The 27,324-nt window shown below is 54.6% G+C and overlaps 1 protein-coding gene across 1 annotated transcript in view; it reads right to left on the reverse strand.

Annotated features, from left to right (window-relative positions):
- The window catches only part of LOC147010205 (harmonin-like), a 67,578-nt gene that overhangs the window by 9,023 nt on the left and 31,231 nt on the right, over window positions 1-27,324 (reverse strand). Inside the window, 9 exon segments of the mRNA XM_085861227.1 lie at window positions 342-449; window positions 452-859; window positions 4,087-4,251; window positions 20,778-20,891; window positions 22,617-22,669; window positions 22,975-23,093; window positions 24,239-24,304; window positions 24,446-24,588; window positions 25,133-25,189. Of these exon segments, the coding sequence (XP_085717353.1) occupies window positions 342-449; window positions 452-859; window positions 4,087-4,251; window positions 20,778-20,891; window positions 22,617-22,669; window positions 22,975-23,093; window positions 24,239-24,304; window positions 24,446-24,588; window positions 25,133-25,189 (1,233 nt within the window).

The following is a 27,324-nucleotide window of genomic DNA, read 5'->3' on the forward strand; positions in this document are numbered from 1 at the left end:
GAGAGAGAGAGAGAGAGAGAGAGAGGGGGTGAGAGAGAGAGAGAGAGAGAGAGAGAGAGAGAGAGAGAGAGAGAGAGAGAGAGAGAGAGAGAGAGAGAGAGAGAGAGAGACAGACACACTCCTGCATCATGAGCCAGCCATGGAATCAGATGGAAACACCAACAAGCCCACTCCATGTTTACAAGACTTTCAAGGACACCATCAGGTCTTGGCATTGAGGAACACTGCTTTGTTGATGGTTCGACCTGCTATGGTTCTTTCATCTATTTATATTCACACTCGAAATCAATTGGCTCGAGTAGTGTTCACTGGGAGGACATATTGGGGGTTTCAGCCCTCACCTCATTTGCTGAGGTGGGTTGTTGCACAGGTGAGATTGGGGGGGTCAACAGGGCTGGAGGATCAGGTGGAACCGGAGGACACTTGGTAGTCGCACGATCGTGGAATCTGTGGACCCGCATCCTGGACCTCTTGGTACCGTGGAAAGTTGACTGCACATGGGTATAGAGATTACGATGGCTGACGCTGTATTCGTCACCACAAAATGGAGGGGCACACAGTACAAGGCTCTGCACAGCAGATTGAGGAAATAAAAGGCGAGTAGGTTGTAGCGAGCAAGTGGACAGGAAGTCGTCGTGACAAATGAGACGAGTGGAAACGGTTGTGGTAGTGGTGGTGGAGGAGGTGTGGGTAGACGTAGGATGATGCGACGATGGATGAGAAGAATGGAGATTATATGGGCGCGAGTGTCTACCTCGGGAGGTTTGGAGATCTGGCGCAGGCGAGTGTGGCACAGCTTCTCCAACCACGTTTGTACCTTCTGTGTCTCCCTGCCCTCCTCCCTTTCGGATTCGCTCACCTTAAGAACCACCAAACACGCACACTCTTACCAGCTGATGGTAGGGATATCCAGTTGAGATATTAACAAAGCTATGGTGCATGTCTCGGACTAGACCTGTCCAGTTATTGTTACGCCCGGCGGCTCGTTTCCGGTTTCTGGTGGTGGACGCCATTCTTTTCTGGATTCGCATTTGTTGCCGTCGGTTGTTGTCCTGTTTTGTTTGTGTCGGTAGTTGTTTGTATCGTGTGTTCAATGTCATGTCTTTTGTGTGCGTGTTTGGTTGTTTGTGAGTTTCTCGGATGGTCAGGCCGACCCGTGGTTACTCCGATTAACACACCCGTTCATTGTCGTGCTTTCTTCCAATTTCCTCTCGTCATTCCAATTCCAACCCTCGCTCTAACTCATTCCTTATTACCTTCCAGAAAAAAAAACAACGTTTTCAAGGTTGTTTCCTGTCGTTCAATATTTTTTCTCCAAGAACCGAATCTCAGATCATCAATTTGGTTTCAGACCTGGTCACTCTCCCTTGGACATGCTGCTTCCACTCACCCAACAATGGATGGAGGTCCACAATGTCAGACATGAGATCAGGGCAGTCTCTCCACCCACTCCACCCACTCAACCTTCAGACAGGTAGGCTGCAGTCTCTTCACTCTCTTCAGACATTCATATAATCATAATCTGATCAAACGTGCAAAAAAAAAAAAAAACAAGAAAGATGCAAAAACATAAAAAGGTGGAAAAGCAGATCCCTGCAACTACAGACCAATCAGCCTTCTCCCAATCATCAGCAAGGTGATGGAATCCATCATCACTTCAGACATTAAATCCTTCCTCTTTTCCAATGGCTTGATTTCCAATCTTCAATTTGGTTTCAGACCAGGTCACTCTACCCTGGATATGCTGCTTCTGCTCTCCCAACAATGGATGGAGGTCCTCAATGCCGGACAGGAAATCCGATCCGTATCCCTGGACATATCACGTGCTTTTGACACGGTCTGGAACCCTGCCCTACTCACCAAACTCTCTTCCCATGGTATTCAAGGCTGTCGCAGTCAACGTGTGGCCCTAAATGGAGTTCTTTCATCCCCTCTTCCTGACCTCTTGAGGAGTCCCTCAAGGTTGTGTTCTGGGCCCTGTTCTTTTTTTGCTTTTCATCAATGATCTCTCCGACTCTCTGGAAAATCCTTTTTACTCTTTGCTGATGACTCCACCATCCGCCGTAACATCTGTCATCCATCAGACCGACAAGCAGCAGCTTCTTCGCTCACTACAGATCTGGATAAAATCACAAACTGGCCCAACACGTGGAACATGTCTTTCAATCCAGACAAATCTCACACTCTCACTATATCTCTCCGAAAGGACCCTTTAGAACCCCCCCCCCATCCACTTTCTCAACAATCCTCTGGAAGAAGTCCTTTCTTTCAAGCTTCTCGGTCTCACTATCTGCCATGACCTTTCCTGGGAAAACCACATGTCAAACCTCGCCTCTAAAGCCAGTTGCAGACTGTGAATCCTCCGTCGTGCAAAGTCCTTCCTCAGCCCACCTGAGCTCCTGACCACTTACAAAGCTTTTGTCCGTAGCCTGATGGAGTACTGCTCTCCCCTCTGGGCTGGTGCTCCTGCCTCTCACTTTTCTCGGCTACACGCTGTGGAAACCAAGGCATTTCAGATCATCGGCATCTCCCGCGATGAGGCTGAGTCTTTGGGCCTCTCGCTCTCTCACCACAGGCAGGTCGGTGGTCTTTCTGTCTTCTACCCTCTCCTCTCCAGTGTCACCCACCCCCCCTTGCTCTGTCTGCGATTTGTCCCCACCATATTTCTGCAGAGCACTTAAGGTCCACCCACAATCCCCTTCTGGTAAAACTACCAAAATCACGAATCACTGCTCACCTTCACTCTTTCAATCCTCTTTTTCCCACCATTGGAATAAACTCCCACACTCTGTTCAATCCCATTCTTCCCTCCAGGCTTTCAAAACAGCTGTTCACCACCACCTCTTATCATCCCCCATCCAAATCCTCAATCTTTTCTACCCCTGTTAATCCACCCCGAACCCACCTCCTTCAAATTCCCTGCTTTCCTTCCTGAAAGTCCCTATAATATCCATTTTGTACTCCCCATGTTCCCCACCTCAACCCTCTCCCTTCCACACATCTCCTAATGTCTCAGTTCCCCACTGTTTTGTCCTTCCCACTCCCCTCTTGTTTCATGCCCCCTGTCTGTGCATTGTGTGTTAGCTCTTAGTACTCCAGCAGACATGCCTGAAATAATGTATGAGCCGGCCCTACCTCACACGTCACACATATTGATGCCGTGGAGACCAAGGCCCTCAAAATCATTGGAATCTCGCGCAATGAAGCCGAGTCTCTGTGCCTGTTGCTCTCGCATGGCAAGCAGGTCAATAGTCTCTGTGTCTTCCACCACCTCCTTTCTGGTCTTGCACCCTCTGCTCTTTCCATGCTCTGCCTCACTCACCCCCTTCCGCAAAGTTTATACATGGCATACACGGTTTGGTCGTCACCCCCTTCTTGTGAAATCCTTAAAATCCAGGCTCACTGCTCACCTCCACTCATTCGTTTGTCTTTTCTCTCACCTGTGGAACCAAATTCCACAATCTCTTCAATCTCATGTGTTCCTCCACCGCTTCAAGACGGCTGTTCCCCACCATCTCAGATCATCCCCCATCAATTCCTATGATCTTATCTGCCCTCTTTAACCCTCCCCAAGCCAACCGTTCCTTTCCATGTTTTTGTGTTTTTTCTCCTTCTCTCATCCTCTTTTTCATTTTTGTTCCTTTTTTTTCCCCCCTGGTTTTCCCTTCCTCTTCTTCTTGTGTTTGAGCTTGTATCTAACTTCTTCACCTGCTGTGTCCTCCATCCCCTCCCTTTGATCTCATTTGATCTGCAAGGGTCCCTTTGTTGTGTCCCTCAACCCAGCTGTTGGTGCCCCCACCACCCCCTCCTGCCCGATCTCTTCCAATTACCACTCTTCATCAGTAATTCTAAACATGCACATTTCACATCAGTAATCGCACCCCTCCCCCACACCCTCAAGACACCATCACGTATTATTGACATCTGACGATAAGCATTTGAGGAGCAGGTGTGAGATCGAGGAGGTGTGAATACCTTCTGTTGTTGCAAACGAATCCCTTAACATCTGACCGTACCGGGAGAACCACCGGGTGTCAAACGTCGGACAGGTCTATTCTCCCATCGGGTCATCCAGCCGGTCCTCACCTCCTGTGCGAGGCGGCTGATTTTCAGCTGTTTCTCTTTCTCCAGTTTCTCTTCTAGTTCATGAGCCAATCGCTGTTTAAACTCCCTCTCCATTCGTCCTGGCCCCATCTGGGATCCTCCTGAAGCGTCGGTCTCTCCACCCGCCGTGCCTCTGCTCTTGCCCTTCTAATGATAATGTGACAGCAACAACGTTAACAATAATCTAAAGTGGGTAGAGGAGGAGCAGCCGAAACTCCAATCCTATCCAGGTCTTTTATTTGATTTCATAAGCAACATTTCTGCTCAGAACCGGACAATGTCATTAGAAAGAACAAGCAACATTTAAACCAGTGCAATAAGGTGTTTGTTTTTAAACCAGATCAAGAAAACCTTGGTGGTGTGATATTGAATCCATCATTAAATCAGATCCGAGCTGGAGGCGAACCATACGGTGGGCTGATATTAACCAGGAGTCCAGGAGCGGTTACGGTTACCAAGGATACCATGGATCTTCCCCAGGACCACGACTGGTTTCCTAAACCCCAGAATTTGAAATGCTCTCACGGTACCGACCAAAAGGCCCGCTCCCGGGGGATAGTGGGGTCCGTTACATCATAAACATAACTTTCGCGGAAAGTGTTTGTTAAAAGCAAATTATCACTTGATTCTGCATTCAGGTGTATCGAATCATCGGGTGACATATTTTTTTTTTTACAAACTTGTAAAAGGTACCAAATCCAAGATGTGGCCAACATTATAAAAAGCGGCACAATTGTATAACTTCAGGATTTTCCATAAAAATGTCATTGGAAATGATTTATTTCATGTTTTGAACGGTGCCGGGAGTCCATGACATTGACAATACCGATTTTTATTAATATATATATATTTTTCAGAGTGGTAGTAGAGGGTCACTGTAGTATGGCTGATGAGGATCAGTATGATATATATATATATATATATATATATATATATATATATATATATATATATATATATATATATATATATATATATATATATACATATACATAACCTGCTGGCCAAAGAAGTTATGATTGAGGAAGTAACCAGAGATATCATAGATCGCGATGAGATTGGACAGCAGATGTTTGAGGGATTTGTCGCGGAACGTTTAACGGAGGGAAACCTTTCAGTGAGGGACAAACTGAAGAAAAGGAAGCTCGGACCATTCAAAAATGCAAATGTAGTAATACAAGTAAGAGCGGGAGACAAGCTGGTTAAAATCAAAGAACGAGGACTATTTTAGAGGTTCATCGTGGTTTCTTGAGCTACTGGCTTGCAATGAACAACAGGAGGTACAAGACCAAAACCAGTGGACCAGCCGTGACTGATGTATCTGACAACCGAACCATGGATGTACCATCGCCGATAACACGTATCCCAGGTGCAGCATCGGAACGTGCGGAAGAAGTAGAGGCTGGAAACGAAACCGCAACTTCAACATGTGGAGTAATCGTGAACGATTTCATGGCTCTTGTGAATTCTATGTTCAGAACTGATCATATGTAAACACGTCTTGAGTTTGTACAATCATTTCTTGACGAGCTCAGCAACATGGCAGCAAATTACGAGGAAGTTAGATCGGTATTTGTTAGATATCTCAACACGTCCCTCAAATAACAAATGAGGAAAAACAACAAGAGGACAAAAGGGAAATGAACATATTACCACGTCAAGGATAGTCCGTTAATACAGAACATTCCGTCGAAGGATTTCCTCCCAAATATCAAGACCAAAGCAGAACTTACGGAATATTTAGCCGCCAAGAGTCGAGATCACAGCAAGATTGAAGAAGTTCAAAGTATTTTTGTTGCCTCGATTGAAAAAGTTAATTGTAACATCTGGAACTCAAAAAACGAGGGCAATATTCCTCTTCCAAACATCGACTCGCCCACAGACTCAGACTCAGACGCTTCACTCACAATTGGCAGAGATGCTGATGTTGTGATCGATCTCCAGACGCTGATGCCTTCCCACTGATGATTCAAATGCAGCCAGGCCTGCCGGTTACCACCAGCTTTCTCACCCGAAGGGGGAAACTCAAGGGAACCATTGCAGTGCAACTAATTTATGACAACCACATGCTTCAACGATAGGAGGCTTGCATGCTTTTACGGGGTCTGATAGCCTTGGTAGATTTGCAGAACCAAGGACTGGAGGTTCAAGGTGTTCGAGTCTTGCGATGATGAGATCATGGAAGCACTGGTATCGCCAGGGAACAGAGATATATAAACTCGTTTGGGTGTAACGCGCACACCGGACGCTGTACCGGAGACTAACGAGGTTCTGGACAGGAGTGATCGTCTGCTTCTTTGAATACCTCATGATGACGACACGGTACGTAGAGCCCAAATTCAACCGAATAATTTACATTTCGGTGTAAATCAAGCGGTGCTATGTGAGGTTTGTTCAAGTAGTTGTACATATATATATGTATATAATTATATTGAGATGAACAATGTGATCTAACCCGAACAACTCCACCGTGTTTGGATTCCTGGAGAGATTTTTTTTCAGTTATTTCGTTTTCTCCGGTTCTTCGTTTGTTTCTCGGTTTTCCCTGTTTCATGTGAATTGAATTCACAGCAGCAACTACAACTTGTGTTTCATGCCAACTGTTCCATAACGAGTGGCCATTTTCAACGCTGGAGGCCATCTTGGACTTGGTACCCTTTACCCTGTTTGTACAAAATGCCTCCATATTTTTCTTAAACTTTTACAACATAAAGATATAAAAATCAAGTGAAACTTTACTTTTAACAAACATGTCGCACGAAATTACATAACGACATACGCGAGGAGGTCCGCGGCATGTTTAGTGCACCCATGGTGGGACTTCTGGTGACCCGTGTATCCACTGGAAGATTGAATGCTTTACAAAAGAAAAAACAACAAATCAAATAAAACATAAAAAACAAAAAACACCAGGGAGTATACAAACACAACAACAATGACGAAACAAGAGAATCAGAAAGGGAGGGCACATACCTTTGTGTACCTGTGTTTACAGGTATTGAGAAGAAAGGTTAGGGTTTGAGATTTCACACAGCAAAAGCATGCAAGGACACCATGACGTCCCTCAAACCCAGGGGGCCGTGACCATGGAAAGGGCTCTTATGACTCTGTACAGTAAGGGATGTAATTCTTCTCGGCGTAGAGTAAATGACGCCAAATCGTCGATCATATTCGACTCGTCCAGTCATCAATTACAGATCATTGTGGGAGGGATGGTGTAATGGTAATACCGATTGAGGTGTGATAGTATTTTTGTTGTTGATTGGTGGGGTGAAACAGGTAGGTTGCGTGGGTGGGGTTGGTCGGGTGGGTCGATTTTTATACATCTGGGGTACATCGATAGTCATGACATGTGTGCCGTGAATGAGTCGACTATTCTGAATATATCCACCGAGTTTGACAATTGAAGCGATCCCTTAGCCACAGTTGAAACATTTAGTAAACCTCCATGTGGGTTCTTCGTATGATTGGTAATTCTCCACGTGCGATCTTTGTATGATTGTGCTGGGTGGGTCGGGTGGATCGGGTGGGGTAGATCGGGTGGGGTAGATCGGGTGGGTGGGGTGGGTTGGGTGGATGGGGCAGTTTGGGTACGTTGGGTGGGTCGGATGGGAGGGGTGGGTCGGATGGGGTAGGTTGGGTGGGTGTGGTGTGGTCGGTCGGTCGGTCGGGTGGGGCGGGTCGGGTATGTTGGGTGGGTTGGAAGGGTGTGGTGGGTCAGGTGGGGTAGTTTGGGTGGGTGTGGTAGGTCGGGTGGTGGGGTAGGTCAGGAGGTCAGTGGGTGGGGTAGGGGTGGGTTGGGTGGGTTGGAAGGTCGGGTTGGTGGGTCAGGTGGTTGGTGAGGTGGGTGGGTGGGGTGGGGTAGGCCGGGAAGGTGGGGTGGGTCGGTGGGTGTGGTAGGTCAGGGTGGGTGGGGTGAGTTGGGTCGGGTGGGGTAGGTCGGTGGGTGTGGTAGGTCAGGTGGGGGGGGGTGGGTCGGTTGGTTGTGGTGGGGTGGGGTAGGTCGGGTAGGTCGGGTGGGTGTGGTGGGGTGGGGTAGGTCGGGTAGGTGGGTGGGGTGGGTTTGATGGGTGGGGTGGGGTGGGGTAGGTCGGGTTGGGTGGGATCGGGTTGGTGGGATGGGTGGGGTGGGTGGGGTGGGTCGGTGGGTGTGGTGGGGTGGGTGGGGTAGGTCAGTGGGTGTGGTGGGTCAGGTGGGGTAGGTCGCGTGGGTGGGGTGGGTCAGGAGGGTGGGGTAGGGTAGGTTGGGTGGGGTGGGTCAGGAGGGTGGGGTAGGGTAGGTTGGGTGAGGCTGGATGGGTGGGGTAGGTCGGGTGGGGTGGGTGTGGTGGGGTGGGGTAGGCCGGGAAGGTGGGGTGGGTCCGGTGGGGTAGGTTGGGTGGGTGTGGTAGGTCAGGTGGGTGGGGTAGGTCAGGTGGGTGGGGTGGGTTGGGTGTGTGTGGTGGGGTGGGGTAGGTCGGGTGGGTGTGGTGGGGTGGGTAGGTCGGGTAGGTGGGTGGGGTGGGTTTGATGGGTGGGGTGGGTCTGGTGGGGTAGGTCTGGCTGGTGGGTGGGTCGGATGGGTGGGGTGGGTCAGAGTGGGTGGGGGTGGGGCAGGGGGGGGTGTGGGTTGATGGGTAGGGTGGGTCGGGTTGGTGTGGGTGGGTGTGGTGGGGTGGGGTAGGTCGGGTAGGTGGGGTGGGTCGGGTGGGGTAGGTTGGGTGGGTGTGGTAGGTCAGGTGGCTGGGGTGGGTGTGGTGGGGTAGGTCGGGTGGGTGTGGTAGGTCAGGTGGGGGGTGGGTTGGGTCGGGTGGGGTAGGTTGGGTGGGTGTGGGGGTGGGTGGTGGGGTAGGTCGGTCGTGTGGTGGGTGGGTGGGGTGGGGTAGGTCGGGTTGGTGGGATGGGTGGGGTGGGTGTGGTGGGGTGGGTGGGGTAGGTCGGGTGGGTGTGGTAGGTCAGGTAGGCTTGGGTGAAGCAGGGTTTGGTGGTGTGGGTGGGGTGGGTGGTGGGTAGGGTAGGTTGGGTGGGTTGGGTGGGTGTGGTAGGTCAGGTGGGGGGTGGGTTGGGTCGGGTGGGGTAGGTTGGGTGGGATGGGGTAGGTTGGGTGGGGTAGGACGGGTATGTTGGGTGGCTGGTGGGTGTGGTGGGTCGGGTGGGTAGTTTAGGGTGGGTGTGGTAGGTCAGGGTGGGTGGGTGGGTGTGGTGTGGTGGGGTGGTGCAGGGTCGGGGTGGGTTGGGTAGGTGGTGTGGGTGGGGTGGGTCGGTGGGTGGGTGGGGTAGGTCTGGTTGGGTGGGGTGGGTCGGATGGGTGGGTGTGGGTCAGGTGGGGTGGGGTGGGTAGGTGGGGTAGGTTGGGTGGGGTGGGTTGGATGGGTGGGTAGGTCGGGTTGGTGGGGTGGGTGTAGTGGGGTGGGGTAGGCCGGGAAGGTGGGGTAGGTCGGGTGGGGTAGGTCAGGTGGGTGGGGTGGGTCGGGTGGGTGTGGTAGGTCAGGTGGGTGGGGTGTGGGTCGGTGGGTGTAGGTGGGGTGGGTGGTGGGTAGGTCGGGTGGGGTGGTGGGGTGGGTAGGTGTGGGTGGGGTGGGGGGTAGGTAGGGTTGGTGGGATGGGTGGGGTGGGTGGTGGGTGGTGGGCTCTAGGTCGGGTGGGTGTGGTAGGTCAGGTGGTTTGGGGGTGGGGGTAGGTCAGGTGGGTGGGGTGGGGTGGGTAGGGTAGGCTGGGTGGGTGGGTGGTGTGGTAGGGGTGGGGTCGGGTCGTTGGGCTGGGTATGGGTGTGGTAGGTTGGGTGGGGTAGGGACCTGGCATGTTGGGTGGGTGGGGTAGGTTGGGTGGGGGTGGGGTGGGTGGCGGTCAGGTAAGGTGTGCATGTTGTAGGTCAGGTGAAAAGGTGGGGTGGGTGGGTGGGGTGGGCCTAACGGCCGATGGGTGTGGTAGGTCAGGTGGGTGGGTGGGGTTGGGTCCGGGTGGGGTAGGGTTGGGTGGGTGGGTGGTTGGGTGGTGGTGGTAGGGTGGGGGTCGGTCGGGTAGGTGGGGTGGGTCGTAGGTGGGGTAGGGGTGGGCAGGTGGGTTTGATGGGGTGGGTGGGTGGTGGGGTGGGGTGAAGGTCTGGCTGGTGGGATGGTGGGGTGGGTCAGGTGGGTGTGGTAGGCTTAGGTGGGGTAGGTTTGGGTGGGTGGGTGGTGGTGGGTGGGTGGGCAGGTCGTGGGTGGGTGGTGGTAGGTCAGGGGATGGGGTGGGTGGGGTGGGGTAGTTGGGGTGGGTTATGGATGGGTGTGGGTGGGTCGGGTGGGTGGGGTGGTCACCATGGGTGGGTGGTGTGCTGGGTCGGGTGGTGAAGGTGTGGTAGGTGGGTCGGGTGGGGTCATCTGGTGGTGGGGTGGGTGGGTGGGTGGGGTCAGGTCATGGGTGGGGTGGGGTCACGGTGGGTGGGGCAGGTCGGGTGGGGTAGGCTGGGTGGGTCGGGTAGTTGGGGTAGGTTGGGTGGGTGTGGGTGGTGGGTGGCTCGGAGTGCGGTGTGGTAGGTAGGTGGGCAGTCTTGGGTACGGGGTCGGGGGTAGGTCAGTGGTGGGTGGGGATGGGGTGGTCTGGCAGGTGCGGGGTGGGTGACGGGTGGGGTCGGTGGCAGGTGGGTTGGTGGTGGGGTGGGGTGGGTGGGTAGGCAGGTGGGTGTAGGTCGCAGGGTGGCAGGTTGGGTGGGTGGGCAGGCATCAGGGTGTGGGTGGGGTAGGGGTGGGTGGGGTGGGTTGTGGGGTAGGGTTGCACAGGGTGGGTCGTGGGTGGGTGTGGGGTAGGTCGGGGGTGGGGGTGGGTGGTGGGTCGGTGGGTGGTAGGTTGGGTGGTGTGGTAGGTGGGTGGTGGGTGGGTGGGGTGGGGTGGCGGGTTGGATGGGTGGGTGGGTCAGGGGGTGGGGTAGGTTGGGTGGGGTGGTAGGTCAGGTGGGTGGGGTGGGTCGGCGGTGGTGGGGGGTGGGTAGGGTTGGATGGGTGGGGTAGGTCGGGTTGGTGGGGTGGGTGTGGTGGGGTGGGGTCGGCCGGGAAGGTGGGGTAGGTTGGGTGGGTGGGGTGGGTTGGGTCGGGTGGGGTAGGTTGGGTGGGTGTGGTGGGGTGGGGTCAGTGGGTGTGGTGGGGTAGGGTGGCGTGGTAGGTCAGGTGGGATGGGTGGGTCGGGTGGGGTAGGTTGGGTGGGGTGGGTTTGATGGGTGGGTGGGTCGGGTGGGTGGGGTGGGGTGGGTGACGGGTAGGTCGGGGTGGTGGGATGGGTGGTGGGGTGTGGTGGGTTGGGTGGGTGTGGTAGGTCAGGTGGGTGGGGGTGGGGTGGGTCGGTGGGGTAGGTTGGGTGGGTGTGGTAGGTCAGGTGGGTGTGGGGTGGTGGGTGTGGGTGGCCGGTAGTTGGGGGTGGGTTGGGGTGGGTAGGTTGGGTAGGTGATGGGGTGGGTGGGGTAGGTGGGTGGTCCGGTGGTAGGTGATGGTTGGTGGGGTGGTGTGGGATGGGTGGGTGGGTCAGGAGGGTGGGTGTGGGGTAGGTCAGGTGGTGTGTAGTTTGGGTGGGTGTGGTAGGTCGGGTGGGTGGTGGGGTCGGGTGTGGTGGGGGTGGGCACAGGTCAGGTGGGTGGGTGGGTGGGTCGTGGGTGGGGGTAGGTTGGGGTGGGTGGGGTGGTGGCAGGTGTGGGGTAGGTCAGGTGGCGGGTGGGTATCGGGTGGGTGGGTGGGTCGGGTGGGGTGTGGTGGGTGTGGTCAGGTCGTGTGGGGTGGGTCGGGTGGGTGTGGTAGGTCAGGTGGGGTAGTTTGGGTGGGTGTGGTAGGTCGGGTGGGTGTGGTAGGTTGAGTGGGTGGGGTGGGTCAGGAGGGTGGGGTGGGGTAGGTTGGGTGGGGTGGGTTGGATGGGTGGGGTAGGTCGGGTTGGTGGGGTGGGTGTGGTGGGGTGGGGTAGGCCGGGAAGGTGGGGTGGGTCGGGTGGGGTAGGTTGGGGTGGGTGTGGGCTTAGGTCAGGTGGGTGGGTGTGGGTTGGGTCGGTTGGGGTAGGTTGGTGTGGGTGTGGTAGGTCAGGTGGGTGGGGTAGGTCAGGGTGGGTGTGGGTGGGTTGGGTGTGGTAGGTGGGTGGGTGCTGGGTCGGGTGGGGGGTGGGGTAGGTCTGGGTAGGTGGGTGGGTGGGGTGGTGGGTAGGTCTGGGTGGGTGTGGTGGGGTGGGTAGGTCTGGTTGGTGGGATGGGTGGGGCTGGTGGGGTAGGTCGGATGGGTGGGGTGGGTGGGGTGGGTTGGGTGGGTGTGGGTGGGGTGGGGTGGGAAGGTGGGTGTGGTCGGGTGGTGGTGGGTTGGTGGTGGGAGGTGGTTTGGGTGGGTGTGGTAGGTCAGGTGGGTGGGGTAGGTCAGGTGGGTGGGGGTGGGTCGGGTGGGTGTGGTGGGGTGGGTCGGTGGGGTAGGTCGGTGGGTGTGGTGGGGTGGGGTAGGTCGGGTAGGTGGGTGGGGTGGGGTGGGGTAGGTCGGGTGGGGTGGTTGGGTGGGTGGGTGTGTGGTGGGGTGGGGTAGGTTTGTAGGTGGGGTGGGTGGTGGGGTAGGTCGGGTGGGTGGTAGGTCAGGTGGCTCTGGGTGGGGTAGGTTTGGTAGGTCAGGTGGGTGGACGGTGGGATAGGTCAGGGTGTGGTGGGTGGGTGGGTGGGTGGGTGGGTAGGTGGGTGTAGGTTGGGCTTGGGTGGGTGTGGTAGGTCAGGTGGGGGTGGGGTGTGGCAGGTCGGGTAGGTGGGTGGGTCGTCAGGGGTGGGTGTGGTCGGGTCAGGTGGGTGGGGTGAGGTCGGGTGGGTGTGGTGGGGTGGGTCGGGTGGGGCAGGTGGGTTGGGTGGGTGGCCTGATGGGTGGGGTGGGTCAGGTCGGGTGGGTGGGTGGGTTGGGTGGGTGGGGTAGGTTGGTCGGGTGGGTGTGGTAGGTCAGGTTGGTGGGTGGGGTGGGTGTGGTGGGTGGGGTAGGTCGGATGGGTTGGCCGGTGGGGTGGGGTTGGGTCTTGGGTGGGTGGGGTGGGTTGGGTGGGTGGGGTAGGTCTGGGTGGTGTGGTCAGGTGGGTGGGGTAGGTTGGGTGGGGTGGTAGGTCAGGTGGGTGGGGTAGGGTCGGGTGGGTGTGGTGGGTAGGTGGGTAGGTGGTGGGGTAGGTCGGGGTGGGTGGGTGGGTGTGGGGTAGGTGGGGGTGGGGTAGGTGGGTGGGTGTGGTGGGGTAGGTCAGGGTGGGTGGTGGTAGGTCAGGTGGGTGGGTGGGTGGGTTGGGTGTGTGTGGTGGGGTCGGGGGTAGGTCGGATGGGTGTGGTGGGGTGGGGTAGGTCGGGTGGGTGGGTGGGTGGCTGATGGGTGGGTGGGTCTGGTGGGTAGGTCTGGTTGGTGGGGTGGGTCTGGATGGGTGGGGTAGGTCAGGGAGGGTGGGTAGGTAGGTTGGTGGGTGGGTGCGGGGATGGGTGGGGTGAAGGCCGGGTTGGTGGGGTGGGTCTGGGTGGGTGGGGTAGGTGGGGCAGGTGGGGGACTCTGGGTGGGGTAGGTTCAAGAGGTGGGTGAGGTAGGTCAGGTGGGTGGGGTAGGTCAGGTGGGTGGGGTGGGTGGGTGGGGTGGGGTGTGGATGGGTGGGGTAGGTCGGGTGGGTGTGGTGGGTGGGTGTAGGTGGGGTGGGGTAGGTCGGGTTGGTGGGATGGGGGTGGGTGGTGGGGTAGGTCGGTAGGTGGGTGGGTGTGGTGTGGGTGGGTGTGGGTGTGGTGGGGTGGGGTAGGTCGGGTAGGTCGGGTAGGGTGTAGTGTTGGGTGTGGGTTGGAGGGGTGGGGTGGGTGGGCTGGGTGGGGTGGGGTGGGGTAGGTCGGGTTGGTGGGATGGGTGGGTGGGTCAGGTGGGTGTGGTAGGGTGGGGTAGGGTGTGGTGGTCAGGTGGTGGGGTGGGTGTGGGTCAGGGTGGGGATGGCTGGGGTGGGTGGGGTAGGCCTGGGTGGGGTGGGTGGGTGGGGTGGGGTCGGCCTGGCAGGTGGGGTGGGTGTGAGGGTCAGGGGTGGGTTGGTGGGTGGGGTAGGTTGGGTGGGTGTGGTGGGTCAGGGTGGGTGGGTGCGGGTGGGGTAGGGGTAGGGTGGGGTGGGCAGGTGGGTGGGTAGGTGGTGGGTGTGGGTTTGATGGGTGCATGGGTCGGTGTGTGGGGTGGGGTGGGTAGGTCGGGTTGGTGGGATGGGTGGGGTGGGTCAGGTGGGTGTGGTGGTGGGTGTGGTGTGGTAGGTCAGGTCGGTGGGTGTGTGGGGTGGGGTAGGTGGGTCAGGTGGGTGTGACAGGGTGTGGGTGGGTGGTGGTAGGGTTGTGGTGGATGGGTGGGTGGGGTGGGGTGGCAGGTGAAGGTGGGGTGGTTGGGTAGTTGGGGTGGGTTGGTTGGGTAGGGTTGGGTGGTAGGGTTTGGTTTGGGTGGGGTGGTGTAGTAGTCTGGGTGGGTGGTGGGTGGGGTGGGTGTGGGTGGGGTCAGAGGGTGGTGGGGTAGGTCAGGGTGGGTGTGGTGGGGTGGGGTAGGTCTGGGTGGGGTAGGTCGGGTGGGGTGGGTGTGGGGTGGGTAGGTCGGGGTTGGTGGGTTGGGGTGGGTAGGTGGGTGGGGTGGGTAGGTTGGTGTGGTGGGGTGGGTGGGGGTAGGTGGGTGGGTGGGTAGGTCAGGTGGGTGGGTGTGGTGGGGTGGGTAGGTTTGGTAGGTCAGGTGGGGGGGTGGTCAGGTTTGGGTGGGTGGGGTGGGTAGGGTAGGTTGGGTGGGTTGGGTGGGGTGGGTAGGTCAGGGTGGGGTGGGGTGGGTAAGGGTTGGTGGGTGTGGTAGATTGGGTGGGGTAGGTCGGATGGGTGTGGTTGGGTGGGTGGGTGTAGGTTCGGGTGGGTGTGGTAGGTCAGGTGGGTGGGGTGGGTCAGGGTGGGGTGGGGGTAGGTCGGGTTGGGTGGGTAGGTCGGGGTGGGGTGGGTCAGGTGGGTGGGGTCGGGTGGGTGGGTGTGGGTTGGGTCTGGGTGGGGTAGGCTTGGGTGGTGGTGGGTGGTCGGTGGGTGGGTGTGGGTTCTAGGTGGGTGGGTGGGTCGGGTGGGTAGGCCGGTGGGTGTGGTAGGTGTGGGTGGGGTAGGGTTGGGTGGGTGGGGTAGGATCGGGTGGGTGTGGTGGGGTGGGTCGGTGGGTGTAGGTCGGGTGGGTGTGGTGGGGTAGGCCGGTAGGTGGCTGGTGGGTTGGGTCGGGTGGGGTAGGTTGGGTGGGTGTGGTAGGTCAGGTGGATGGGGTGGGTCGGGTGGGTGTGGTGGGTGGGGTAGGTCGGAATGGGTGTGGTTGGGGTGGGGTAGGTCGGGTAGGTGGGTGGTGGGTGGCGGGTTTGATGGGTGGGGTGGGTCGGTGGGGTAGGTTGGTAGGTCTGGTGGGTGGGGGTGGGATCAGAGTGGTGGGTGGGTGGGTATGTCGTAGGGTGGGTGGGTGTGGTGGGGTGGGTCGGTGGTGTGGTGGGGTGGGGTGAATGGTCGGGTGTGGGGTGGGTCGGTGGGGTAGGTCAGATGGGTGGGTGTGGTAGGTCAGGTGGGGTAGTTTGGGTGGGTGTGTGGCAATAGGTCGGGTGGGTGGGTGGGTCAGGAGGGTGGGGTGGGGTAGGCTGGGTGGGTGGGTTGGTCATGGGTGGGGTAGGTCAGGTGGTGCCCAGGGTGGGTCTGGTGGGTGTGGTGGGGTGGGTGTGGGCCAGGTCGGTGGGTGTGGTGGGTCAGGGCGGGTGGGTAGGTGGGGTGGGGGTGGGTGTGGGGGTGTGGGGTGGGGTTGGGTGTGGTGGGTGGGTCGGGTGCGGGTGGGGGCTAGTGGGTCGGGTGGTGTGGTAGGTCAGGGTGGGTGTGGTGGTGGGGTGGTGGGTGGGTGTGGGTCAGGTCAGGGTGGGTGGGGTAGGTTCAGGTGGGTGGGTAGGTTGGGTGGGTGTGGGTAGGTCGGTGTGGGTGGGGTGTGGTGGGTGGGTAGGAAGGTGGGGTGGGTCGGGTGGGGTAGGTTGGTGGTGGGTGGGGGTGGGTTGGTTGGTGGTGGGTGGGTGTAGGGTGGGGTGGTGGGTCTGGGTGGGGTAGGTTGGGTGGGTGGGTGGGTGGGTGGGGTAGGTCGGGTATGTTGGGTGGGTTGGAAGGGTGTGGTGGGTCGGGTGGGGTAGTGTGGGTGGGTGTGGTAGGTCAGGTGGGAGGGGTGGGTTGGGTCGGGTGTGGTAGGTCAGTTGGGTGGGGTGGGTAGGTCGGGTGGGTGTGGTGGGGTGGGTTTGATGGGTGGGGTGGGGTCAGGTGGGATGGGTGGGTGGGGTGGGGTCAGGTCGGGTTGGTGGGGATGGGTGTGGGTAGGGTCGGTGGGTGTGGTGGGTCAGGTCGGGTCGTTGGTGGGTGGGGTGGGTCAGAGGGTGGGGTGGGTTGGATGGGTGGGGTAGGTTGGGTGTGGTGTGGTAGGTCAGGTGGGTGGGGTAGGTCAGGTGGGTGAGGTCGGTCAGGTGTGTGGGGTGGATCGGGTGGGTGTGGTGGGGTGGGTCGGTGGGGTAGGTCGGGTGGGTGTGGTGGGGTGGGGTAGGTCGTGTAGGTGGGTGGGGTGGGTTTGATGGGTGTGGGTGTGGTGGGGTGGGGTAGGTCAGGTAGGTGGGTGGGGTGGGTGGGGTAGGTTGGGTGGGTGGGTTTGATGGGTAGGTCAGGTGGCATGTTGGGTGGGGTAGGTTTGCAGGTGTGGTGGGTGTGGGTGGGATAGGTCAGGTGGGTGGGGTGGGTCAGGGTGGGGTAGGTTGGGTCGGGTGTGGTAAGGTCAGGTGGGTGGGTGGGGTAGGTTGGGTGGGTGGGGTGGGTTTGATGGGTGGGGGTGGTTGGGGTGGGGTGGGGTGGGGTAGGTCGGTTGGGTGGATGTGGGTGGTGGGGTAGGTCGGATGGGTGTGGGTGGGTGGGGTCGGTCGGGTTGGTGGGATGGGTGGGTAGGTCGGTAGGTGTGGTAGATTGGTCAGGTGGGTAGGTCGGGTATGTTGGGTGGGTCAGGAGGGTGGGGTGGGTTGGAAGGGTGGGGTAGGTTGGGTGGGTGTGGTAGGTCAGGTGGGTGGGGTGGGTCAGGTCAGTGGGTGTGGGGTAGGTCGGGTAGGTGGTGGGTGGGTCGGGTGGGGTAGGTGGGGTGGGGTGGGTTTGATGGGTGGGGTGGGTCGGGTGGGTGGGGTGGGGTGGGTTTGAGGTGGGTAGGTTGCGGTGGGTGTGGTGGTCAGGTGGTGGGGGAGGGTTGGGTCGTGGGTGGGGTAGGTTGGGTGTGGTGGGGTGGTGGGTCGGTGGGGTGGTAGGTGGGGTGGGTGGGGTAGGTGGGGTGGGTCAGGTGGGTGGGGTGGGGTGGGTTTGATGGGTGGGGTGGGTCGGCTGGGTGGGGTGGGTGTGGGTAGGTCGGTGGGTGGCGTGGATGGGTGGGGTGGGTCAGGTGGTAGTGTGGGGTGGGTGTGGAGTAGGTTGGGTGGGTGTGGTAGGTCAGGTGGGTGGTGGATTGGGGTGGGTAGGTTGGGTAGGTGGGGTAGGTTTGGTAGGTCATGTTGGGTGGGTTGGGGTGTGGTTGGGTCGGGTGGGGTAGGTTGGGTGGGGTGGTAGGTCAGGTGGGTGGGGTAGGTCGGGCTGGGTGTGGTAGGTCAGGTGGGTAGGTGGGGTGGGTCGGTGTGGGTGGTGGGTGGGTGGTTTGGGTAGTTGGGGTGGGTCGGGTGGAGTAGGTTGGGTGGGTGGGTCGGCCGGAAGGTGGGTAGGGGGTGGGTGTGGTAGGTCAGGGTGGGTGGTGGGCTAGGGCCGGGTGGGTGTTGGGTAGGTCAGGGTGGGTGGGTGGTGGGTGTGGTGGGGTGGGGTAGGTAGGTCGGGTGGGTGTGGTGGGTGGGTAGGGTAGGGTAGGCTGGGTGGGCTGGGTGGGTGTATCTGGTCACGGGGTGGGGTGGGGTGGGTCCGGGTAGGGGCCTGTCGGGTAGGGTGGGTGGGTCTGGTGGGTGGGTGGGTAGGGGGTGGGTGGGTGGGTCAGGTGGCTGGGTAGGTGCAGGGTGGTGGGTGGGTGGGGTAGGTTTGGTAGGTTGGTGGGTCGGGTGGGTGGGGTGGGTGGGTCGGTGGGGTAGGTTGTGGGGTGGGGGTGGTAGGTCAGGTGGGTGGGGTAGGTTGGGTGGGTGTGGTAGGTCAGGTGGGTGGGGTGGGTCGGGTGGGTGTGGTGGGGTGGGTCGCCCAGGTGGGTGGGGTAGGCTGGGTCAAGGGTAGGTTGGGTGGGTGCAGTGGTAGGTCAGGTGGGTGGGTGGGTGGCCCATGGGTCGGGTCGGGTGGGTAGGTCAGGTGGTGGGTGGGGTGTGGGTGTGGTGGGGGGGGGTAGGGTGGGTGGGTGTGGTAGGTGGGTAGGGTAGGGTAGGTTGGGTGGGTTGGGTGGGTGTAGTCGGTCAGGTGGGGGTGGGTTGGGTGTGGTAGGGTGGTGGGGCCTGGTCGGGTAGGAGAGGTTGGTCGGGTAGGTTGGGGTGGGTCGGGTGGGGTAGATCAGGTTGGTGGGTGGGTAGGTCGGGTTGGTGGGTGTGGGTGGTGGGTGTGTGGGGTGGGTGGGTAGGTGGGGTGGGTCGGGTGGGTGTGGTAGGTCAGGGTGGGGTAGGTTGGGTGGTGGTCGGTGGGTGTGGTGGGTCGGGTGGTGGGGTAGGTTGGGTGGGGTGGGTAGTTGGGGTGGGTCGGGTGTAGGTCGGGTGGGTGGGTAGGCTGGGTCGGGGGCAGGGGTTGGGTGGGTGTGGTAGGTCAGGTGGGTGGGGTGGGGTAGGTCGGGTTGGTGGGTGGGGTCGGGTGTGGTAGGTTGGGTGGGGGCTTGGGTAGTGGTAGGTCAGGTAGGTGGGTGGGTGTGGTGTGGTCGTGTTGGTGGGTAGGGTAGGGTAGGTGGGTTGGGTGGTGTCGTCGTTCAGGTGTGGGTTGGGTGGTGTGGTAGGGTGCAGGTCAGGTTGGTGGGTGGGGTAGGTCTGGGTGGGGTAGGTGGGTGGTGTGGTAGGTCAGGTGGGTGGGTTGGGTGGGTGTGGTAGGTCAGGTGTAGGTTGGGTGGGGTGGGTAGTAGGTGGGTGTGGTAGGTTGGGTGGGTCGGGTGGGTGTGGTAGGTGTGGTAGGTCGGGTAGGTCAGTGGGTGGGGTGTGGGTGGGGTGGGGTGAGTAGGGTTGGGTGGGGTGGGTCGGGTGGGTAGGTTGGGTGGGTGTGGTAGGTCAGGTGGGTGGGGTGGGTGGGTTGGGTGGGGTAGGTCAGGTAGGTTGGGTAGGTTGGGTGGGTGGGTCAGGTGGGTGGGTGGGTTGGGTGTGTGGGTATGGTAGGTTAGGTGGGTGGGGTAGGTTGGGATAGGTTGGGTGGGTGTGGTAGGTCAGGTGGGTGGGGTAGGTCGGGTGGGTGGGATAGGTAGGTGGGTGTGGTCGGTCAGGTGGGTGGGGTGGGTCTGGTGGGTCTGGTGGGTGGGTTGGGTCGATTTTCATACATCTGGAGTACATAGAAAGTCATAACATGTTGGCCGTGAATGAGTCGATTATTCTGACTCCGTGTTTGTTCTTCGTATGATAAGTAAACCTACACGCGTGTTCCCCCGATGATTAATAAACCTGGGTTCTTCATACATTTCACTGGGAGAAGACCTCACTTGCTTGATGAACCGGATCTCATGTCCGCCTCGTTGTAAGGTGACCTCGATGCACAGTTATCTATCTATAATTCCAGCAATGTGTGTGTGTGTGTGTGTGTGTGTGTGTGTGTGTGTGTGTGTGTGTGTGTGTGTGTGTGTGTGTGTGTGTGTGTGTGTGTGTGTGTGTGTGTGTGTGACCGCTGTTTCTCGACAACCACTGGTCCGATCGAATTGAAACTTGCCAGATATATTGCTGGGGACCTGAGGATGTGCCTTTTCAAGGTTTGATATTAATCGGACAAGTGCTTCCCAAGTTATGGCCATTTATTTACCAAACCAATGGGAAGACACATTGTTGCGTGGGCGTGGCCGATGGTGAAGGGAAGCTCAGCCACGTTCCCCATTACGGGTTACAACGTACGGGCTTCCGGAGAGTGATGACTTCGTGTATTCTAATAATTTCTCGATTTCTTATGCGCATTCATAGATAAACACAATGGCCCAAGTTATGATCGTTTTTATATTAGACGGTGTATAAATTTCGGTAACATCAGAGTGCTGGTATGCTCCGAACCAGGAAGTAAATTTTTTCTCTCTCTTCTTTCTCTTTTTGTTTTTCCTTGCCACGACATTGCGAAAAGGTAAAATATGTTGGCGCTAATTGAATAATTGGGTATTAAAAATAAATTGCGAATAATCGGAACTGCGAATAATATCGAACTTCCGGGTCACGCACGTACGGGCACGTGAGAGCGAAGAAACGGCCTGTGTGGTTTATTTATTTATTATTATTATTATTATTTTTTATTTATTTATTTTTTATTTTTTATGGGCACGGACTAGTTAAGTTTAATGCTCAGTGTAAACTTCAGTAACATTTTCACACATTTAACATTAAACCTTAAGACAAAGCCTTATTTTAAAGTTCATCCCCAATTTGGTGATAAAATGTTGATATTTAACCAGGTTTAGTGCACAAGGTGTTGGTAACATGGTCGGAGTGAACTGTTTTCAGGAGTAAAGTTCTGGCATAACAAGGATAACCTTTTATGGAGTATGAGAAAGGGGAACAGCAAACACACAAACACTCAAAGTCATCTGACCATGCCAACTCACATTTACCTTTTTTAATGTTGGAAATTTTCCATCATAGCGATAGAACCAGGAAAAGACTTGAACAACAACAATGAGGAAGCATGGGAGGGGAAGACAACAATAGTCTGGTATGTTATGATGTCATTAGTACATACTGATGATTGGGTAACCAGGTGAGTTAATTAACTGGCCTCAAGTAACTTAATGGTTAGGGTGGCAGGCTTCGGATCCTCAGGCTCCCGAGTTCAAATCCTGCTCATATGTTGAATTAATACCAGGTGAGGTTGACTCAGCCTGTCATCCTTCTGAGGTCGGCAAAACGAGTACCAGCTTCCTGTGATGAATGAACCATTCGAGTATCCTGTGTCGGAGTGACGACCCGTCCAGGATTATGCCCAATAGCCATGGAGACTGGTTTGGCAGCACCGACGCTCTGCACAGAGTATGGTCCCAATGGATGGAAGTAACTTAGCCGAGTATTGTCTTTCTGAACCGGAAATTTTCGGGTAATGAACCGCACGCACAGTGTGCACATTATCTGATAGTAAAGGTAAACAATTGACACACTCAGGGAATGTGGAATGTGAGGCAGGCAAGGTACCAGCCGAGATGTAGAAACGTATCAATGGATCTTTAATCGATACAAACACGACTGTAGATGAGTCAATCAGCTTGCGGAGAATGGCATCCGGGCTGTATCGTTGGGCATCTGTTTTTACAGGTAGACAAGCAAACAGCCTTGACTTGCTAGGTTCGTGGGGAAATTATGGACTGACTTCGCCTGACAATGCACAAGTCCTGCTTCCACCATCTGGAGAAAATGAACTCGCTCGGTGCACCGAGCATGTCCATCCGATCACAAACGACAAAGGCCTTTTTGATATAATCCATCATGGATTTTTATTGGAGGAAAACACTCAGTATGCCAAATCTGTTCATGCCAATTAACTGGATGAGGAGGCCTCTCGCAGGTTAAGACGGTGTATATCGGTTTCTCTGGAGAACCCTCTCATGCACTTTGAAGACCATGCTACTCTACTGTGGCCTACAGTTTTCCATGTCAGTGACAGACAGGCACAGACAGCACAGTTAATTGTCCATTTGAAGAAGATCAACGGTTGGTCCCAAACAATGAACATTACCTTAACTTCAGGAAGGCATCGTGTCCTTATGGTCCCTTTAAAATAATTCCTGTCATTTTGTGACCAGTCCTTCAAAGAGGTCCAATCTTTGAACTTGTCGACGTTGCTAAGACCCACCAGGACCACGTATCAGTACCGGTATCACGAGGAGCACACACCCACGGTCGGATAGGTCGGTTTCCTGTTGGGATGCTCCCTCTTCTCCAGCATCGTTACCCTATCTGATTTTATATTCAGTTTATCCTCACTAGGTTCTCAAGGCCAAAAACAGCCACAATCCCCACAATGTCCTTCATTTAATGTCCATCTCCATTCATTCATCCTTCTGTTGTCCAGTCTGTAAGATGACCTCCCACTTTGTGTGATCCCAGCTTTTTCCTCCATATTACGAACATACTTCGGCCTTTCAAGATACACCATTGAGCAATACCTCATGTCTCATGCTTTGTCTACCTGTGACCTTTTGAACTCTTGTATTGCAGACAGTCCCCTTATATATCAGGTTCTTGATCGACTGTCAATGTCCATGCTCTTAATAAGATAACAATGTGAATAAATAAACTTTCCTTACCTGAGACTTATGGATTAGTTGAACAATATTAATATTATTATTATTATCATCACTAGCCACAGTCATAATATTAATTTTTTCTCCACTATTCAAGTTTTCATAATCTATACTGTATATAAACCTGACGTTTGTAAGAAAAGAGTCGAAGCAAACCTCTTGAACCCCTTCATGCTCTCCTGTTTTGCTGGCACGTCTTCCGTCAATACCTGTGGGAAGCACAGGTGTCACGCACTGAACTGCGTTTCGACCCGATCGGGGCGATTCCCATTCAGAAGCTCGACTTTCATTCAAACGATCACTGGTAGACAACGATAGCAAATCAAAGCCATGTTCAGGTCTTGATTGATTCGTCGTCAACAGCATAAAGTCTGGCTGTCTGGCTTTGCACTCTTGGCTACCTGAGGTTAAGTTGCAGCGTCCATATTTACAAAGTTTTCAAAATCCTCCAGTGTTCTTACCTCCTGCTTACAGAGTCCAATATGTGGATCAAAATAATTGACCTTCGACCCACCTTTCGATTTGGATGGAGCAGAGTAAGTGTGAAACGCCTCGGTCGAACGGCCATCCGCCTGTTGGCTTGGCCATTCCACCTCTAATTCCTTTTGTAGCTCGTCTTCTTCTTCTTTTATTCTGCGTAGAAAAAGAAAGGCTGTGCTGTGGCCTAATATAACACACACACACACACACACACATATATATATATATATATATATATATATATATATATATATATATATATATATATATATATATATATATATATATATATATATACATTGGGTGGTCGCGAGACTACCATTATTCTCAGGTTTTCCGTCTGTCTGTTTGTATGTAAAGGACGGTTCTGGAGGCCAGAGGAGTCAACCGATTGTTGAAACTTGACTGGTAGGTTCATACCAGGATATAGTTGTATGCTTTTAAGCACCGTTGCTATGGATGCCACCGTTGCCTACCAACGGGACTTGGAAATTTTTGAAACAATCCGAAAAATATTTATATATATATATTGTTTTTTAGATAATTAAAAAAAAAAAATCGGCTTCTGCACTTTTATGCGCACTATAATCAACCTCTTTGTCAAAAATTTTCAGCCCGATCCGTCAAAAACTGTATGACTAGTATGGAATTATATAGCGACCGCCCATGTTGCCTACCGGCTTGTATATGTATATATATATATATATATATATATATATATATATATATATATATATATATATATATATATATATATATATCTTATACACACATACACAAAGTGAAGGCTCATGGAAGAGCGAGAACACTAAACGGATCAGGACGCGACAGAATGAAAGGAACAGTAGAGGGGGGGGGAGGGGAAACACCAACAACAGGGTTGAAGGACAAAATAGAGGGAGATTTACATGAACAATGGGTGTGGGGTATTGCTCTAAGAAGGACAAAACAGATTCGTTAGATCCATCCAAGAGACCTTGTGATGATTACAGACGGGTAGATTAAAACATAGAGACCGTTTGTGGACAGTTTGCAGGATGATGTCACTTGTGATCTGGATATCGACACACACTGTGCGGTGAAACGATGAACAGATCTTAACCTAATGAAAAGGCACGCAGCCGACCAATATCCACCGGCTTCCTTTGAACAAGAACTCGAAAACTGTTAACCTCCTCTTCCTCCTGCCCTTAAGAATGTTGCTCAACAGTAACAGTGTGAAACTCAACGTAGAGCGTCGCACAGCCAAGCGTATCGCAAGGTTCAGGAGAAACTGGAAAACGACATGGTTCACTTACTGCTGCAACTCCAGTTCAAATCGTGCTTCCGCATCCTCTCGTAGCTGCTTGCTCTCTGCTCGCCTCCTGCTCACAGACAAGACACGTGAACCCGCGCGTCCGAGGGATTTCGACTCTCACAACGGCGTTCAGTGAGGCATGCATTCCTAGGGATATAATGGAGCTTTTAATATGCAAGTTTCATCCCTCTATCTCCATCATCTCTACCGCTGCTCCACTTCCTCCTGCTCCCGCTGCAATCTTGCTTCCTCGACTGCTTCCCGTTTCTGCTGCAGGAGTTCTCGGCGCTGCAACTCATGCTTCTGCCTCTCCGCTGCGAGTTCCTCGGCAGAGCGAAACATATCTCGTCCCTATGGACAGAAACAATCTATAAGGACCAGACATTGGAGCATGGAGGACGTAACAGGGAAAGCGACTAAAAAGTCTGCCGAGATAAGTACTGTACAACGAGGAAGTCGAGTATACACCTTGGGACTGTGTTGGCAGCATTTTAAAATCTTCAAAAAACAAGTCTGCACTTAAAGATTCCGCAAACACGTGTGACGAGAGATGTTCGAGGAACCCGAGTTGGAGGAACCAAAGGAAGCAAGAACTGATTCTTGCCGATAGGGAGTCAGCGTTGGGCGTGAGCTGGAGAGGAAACTTTGCACATTTGACATCCCAGCTAAAACAGCGTGCTGCAGATTTTATAAAGCATTCGCCGATGCCTGCTGCCCACAGGTGTTACAGGTGTGAACCACTGATTTGCAATAACTAACAATATCTACCAATGATGAACAAGTCTTTTAAAGAACAAGAAATCTCGACGTTCATAACTACCAAGAACAATGGGTTCCGTATACGTGTAACCGAGGAGACCCATGTGCACCAGAGAACGGGGAAAGCACGACTCACCGCACCATTCAGTACTGTGATGGTTAGAGTACGGCTACTTTTCAGAGTTTTCACTGCCTGGGAGAAGTACAAACACCACATATCACAAGTTATTTTCCTTGAAGCTGTTCCTTAGCATAATTATAATCTATACTTATATATTATAAAAGGAGCTGTGCGTGCGTCCATCTGTCCGTGCGTGCATCCGTCTGTCTGTCCGTCCATGCGTGCGTCCGTCTGTCTGTCTGTCCGTCCATGCGTGCGTCCGGGTGCCACCCATTGGTTGGACACTTCGCCTGGCTCCACCTACAATTTCGATACGATGGCGTCCATGTTGGTGATTACTGCTATGTGACGTCAAAGACGTCATATTCACAATTGTCCTGCCCTCCCTATAAGTTTTCCCTTCGGTGTAAAACGACCAAAGCAACAGTTGAAAGGATTTTGAGCCGATAGGCATCAGAGGCCTTGTGAAGACAGGCCTCAGTGATAGAGGCAGCGTTCTATTGTTTATACACCACCCAAATAACTTTGTGGCATTCTCTCAAGCAACACTTTTGCGATTATTTCTCACTATTCTCTCTTATAATTGTGAGTTGGGCAGGCGACCATGACGGGTTTCTATGAAGTCAGAGATAGCATGATAGGGGATCGGAAAGCGTGAAATAGTCCGCTGTTTTGATGTGGGAATGCCCGTTTTGCTTTTATGAATGGGAAGATGGGAAGGTGGGAAGGAGGGGGGGAGAGTAAACACAGGACAGATTTGGAAGGGGGTAGGTGTTGAGGACTTTCGGTGGGGTAGGAGACGGGAGATCGAGGAGTTGTGGTGGAGGGGAGTGGGAGGGGGTTTGAAGGCTTGAAGTGGGGGGGGGATTGCTGCCTTAGGATTTGGAGGAGGGAGGGTGATTGGGGGAAGGGAAGGACTTTTGATGAACGGGAGGGGGGGGAGGTTGGGAGTTGTCAGAATTGCATTCGTGAATTTATTCACAGTGAAAATGCCTTTGGCCACAGGTGTATGTGTGTGTGTGTGTCTCCTCCATGACTCCAAAACCATGAAAACCAGTAGCCCAAAACTTTGCATGCATACTAAGGGAACTCCAAGGGAGTGCATGAGTGAAAACTGGGTGTTTTGGTTAATTAAAACACCCATTTTGAAGGAAAAAACAAAATCAGGCTTATCGTTGGTCAGCCCATTCTCCTTCTTCGGGGTCTTAAGCCGCCATGTGTTTCGGCCTGCTCAAAAATGCCTTGCCTTGGAACCACGATGTACTCCCCACGGACTAATTAAAGTATATAAAAAAATCTATCTTCGGATTTGAGGTCGGAGGGTGTGGACAAATTAAGTGTCAAAATCTCAAGTGAAATCTGAAAATTTGAAGAAATTAACGATTCTTATAACTAAGCGTATTTACATATTTACTTTAACCAAGCAAGGCTGTGATCCCTCCTTCTCCATATTTACACCCCAAAAAAATGTGAAATTGCAAAAAGCATTAAACTTTACCTTTACTACTGTTCGGAGAATTCTATTGAGTGAAGAAAAGATGAAGGAATGTGCCAAAAGTGTTACTTCATTGAGGGCAACAATGAATAATTATCAACCAGCGGGATCGCTGCGATGACTCCCGCAGCCATGACTGGGTTTCCCGTGGGGAAATCTCCGGAGTTAGGAAGGCAAAAATGAATTAAATTAAAGATTGAATTGAAAGAATGATCAACATAATGGGAGGATTAGAATGAGTAAAGCAACGGGACAATTGAACTATGGAAAAATATTGTAATAATGTTTTAATTAATTGATTATGAAAAATTTCCACTCAATTTTTGGGGTATTGCTCTCCTCTCTGCCTCCCCCCCCCACCACTTTTTTTGCTCTCCCCCCTTCCTTGCTTCCCTCCTCTTTGTCTTTCTCTCACTCCCAACCTCATCCTCACACCCCTCCCTCCCAGAGTGTATAGTGACATGTGGTGAGGCATCACTCTCTCCCCCCCCCTCCTGTTGCCCTCCCTCTCTCCCTCTCGCTCCCACCCCCTCCTTCCTGGAGTGTATTGCAATGTGTGGTGAGACGTTGCTCTCACCTCCTTCCTCTCTCTATCTCCACCTCTCTTTTTTCATTTCCATCCACAAAATGACAGGTGATGCTTGCCTCTAAATATGTCCTTAATTGTGGTAGTCCAATAGATGTATGTTAGATCCCAGGGAACATCAAGAAC

Source organism: Eptatretus burgeri, chromosome 17, assembly GCF_056783735.1.
Source record: "Eptatretus burgeri isolate ZD-2024b chromosome 17, Ebu_testis_v1, whole genome shotgun sequence".
Taxonomy (NCBI): Eukaryota; Metazoa; Chordata; class Myxini; order Myxiniformes; family Myxinidae; genus Eptatretus; species Eptatretus burgeri.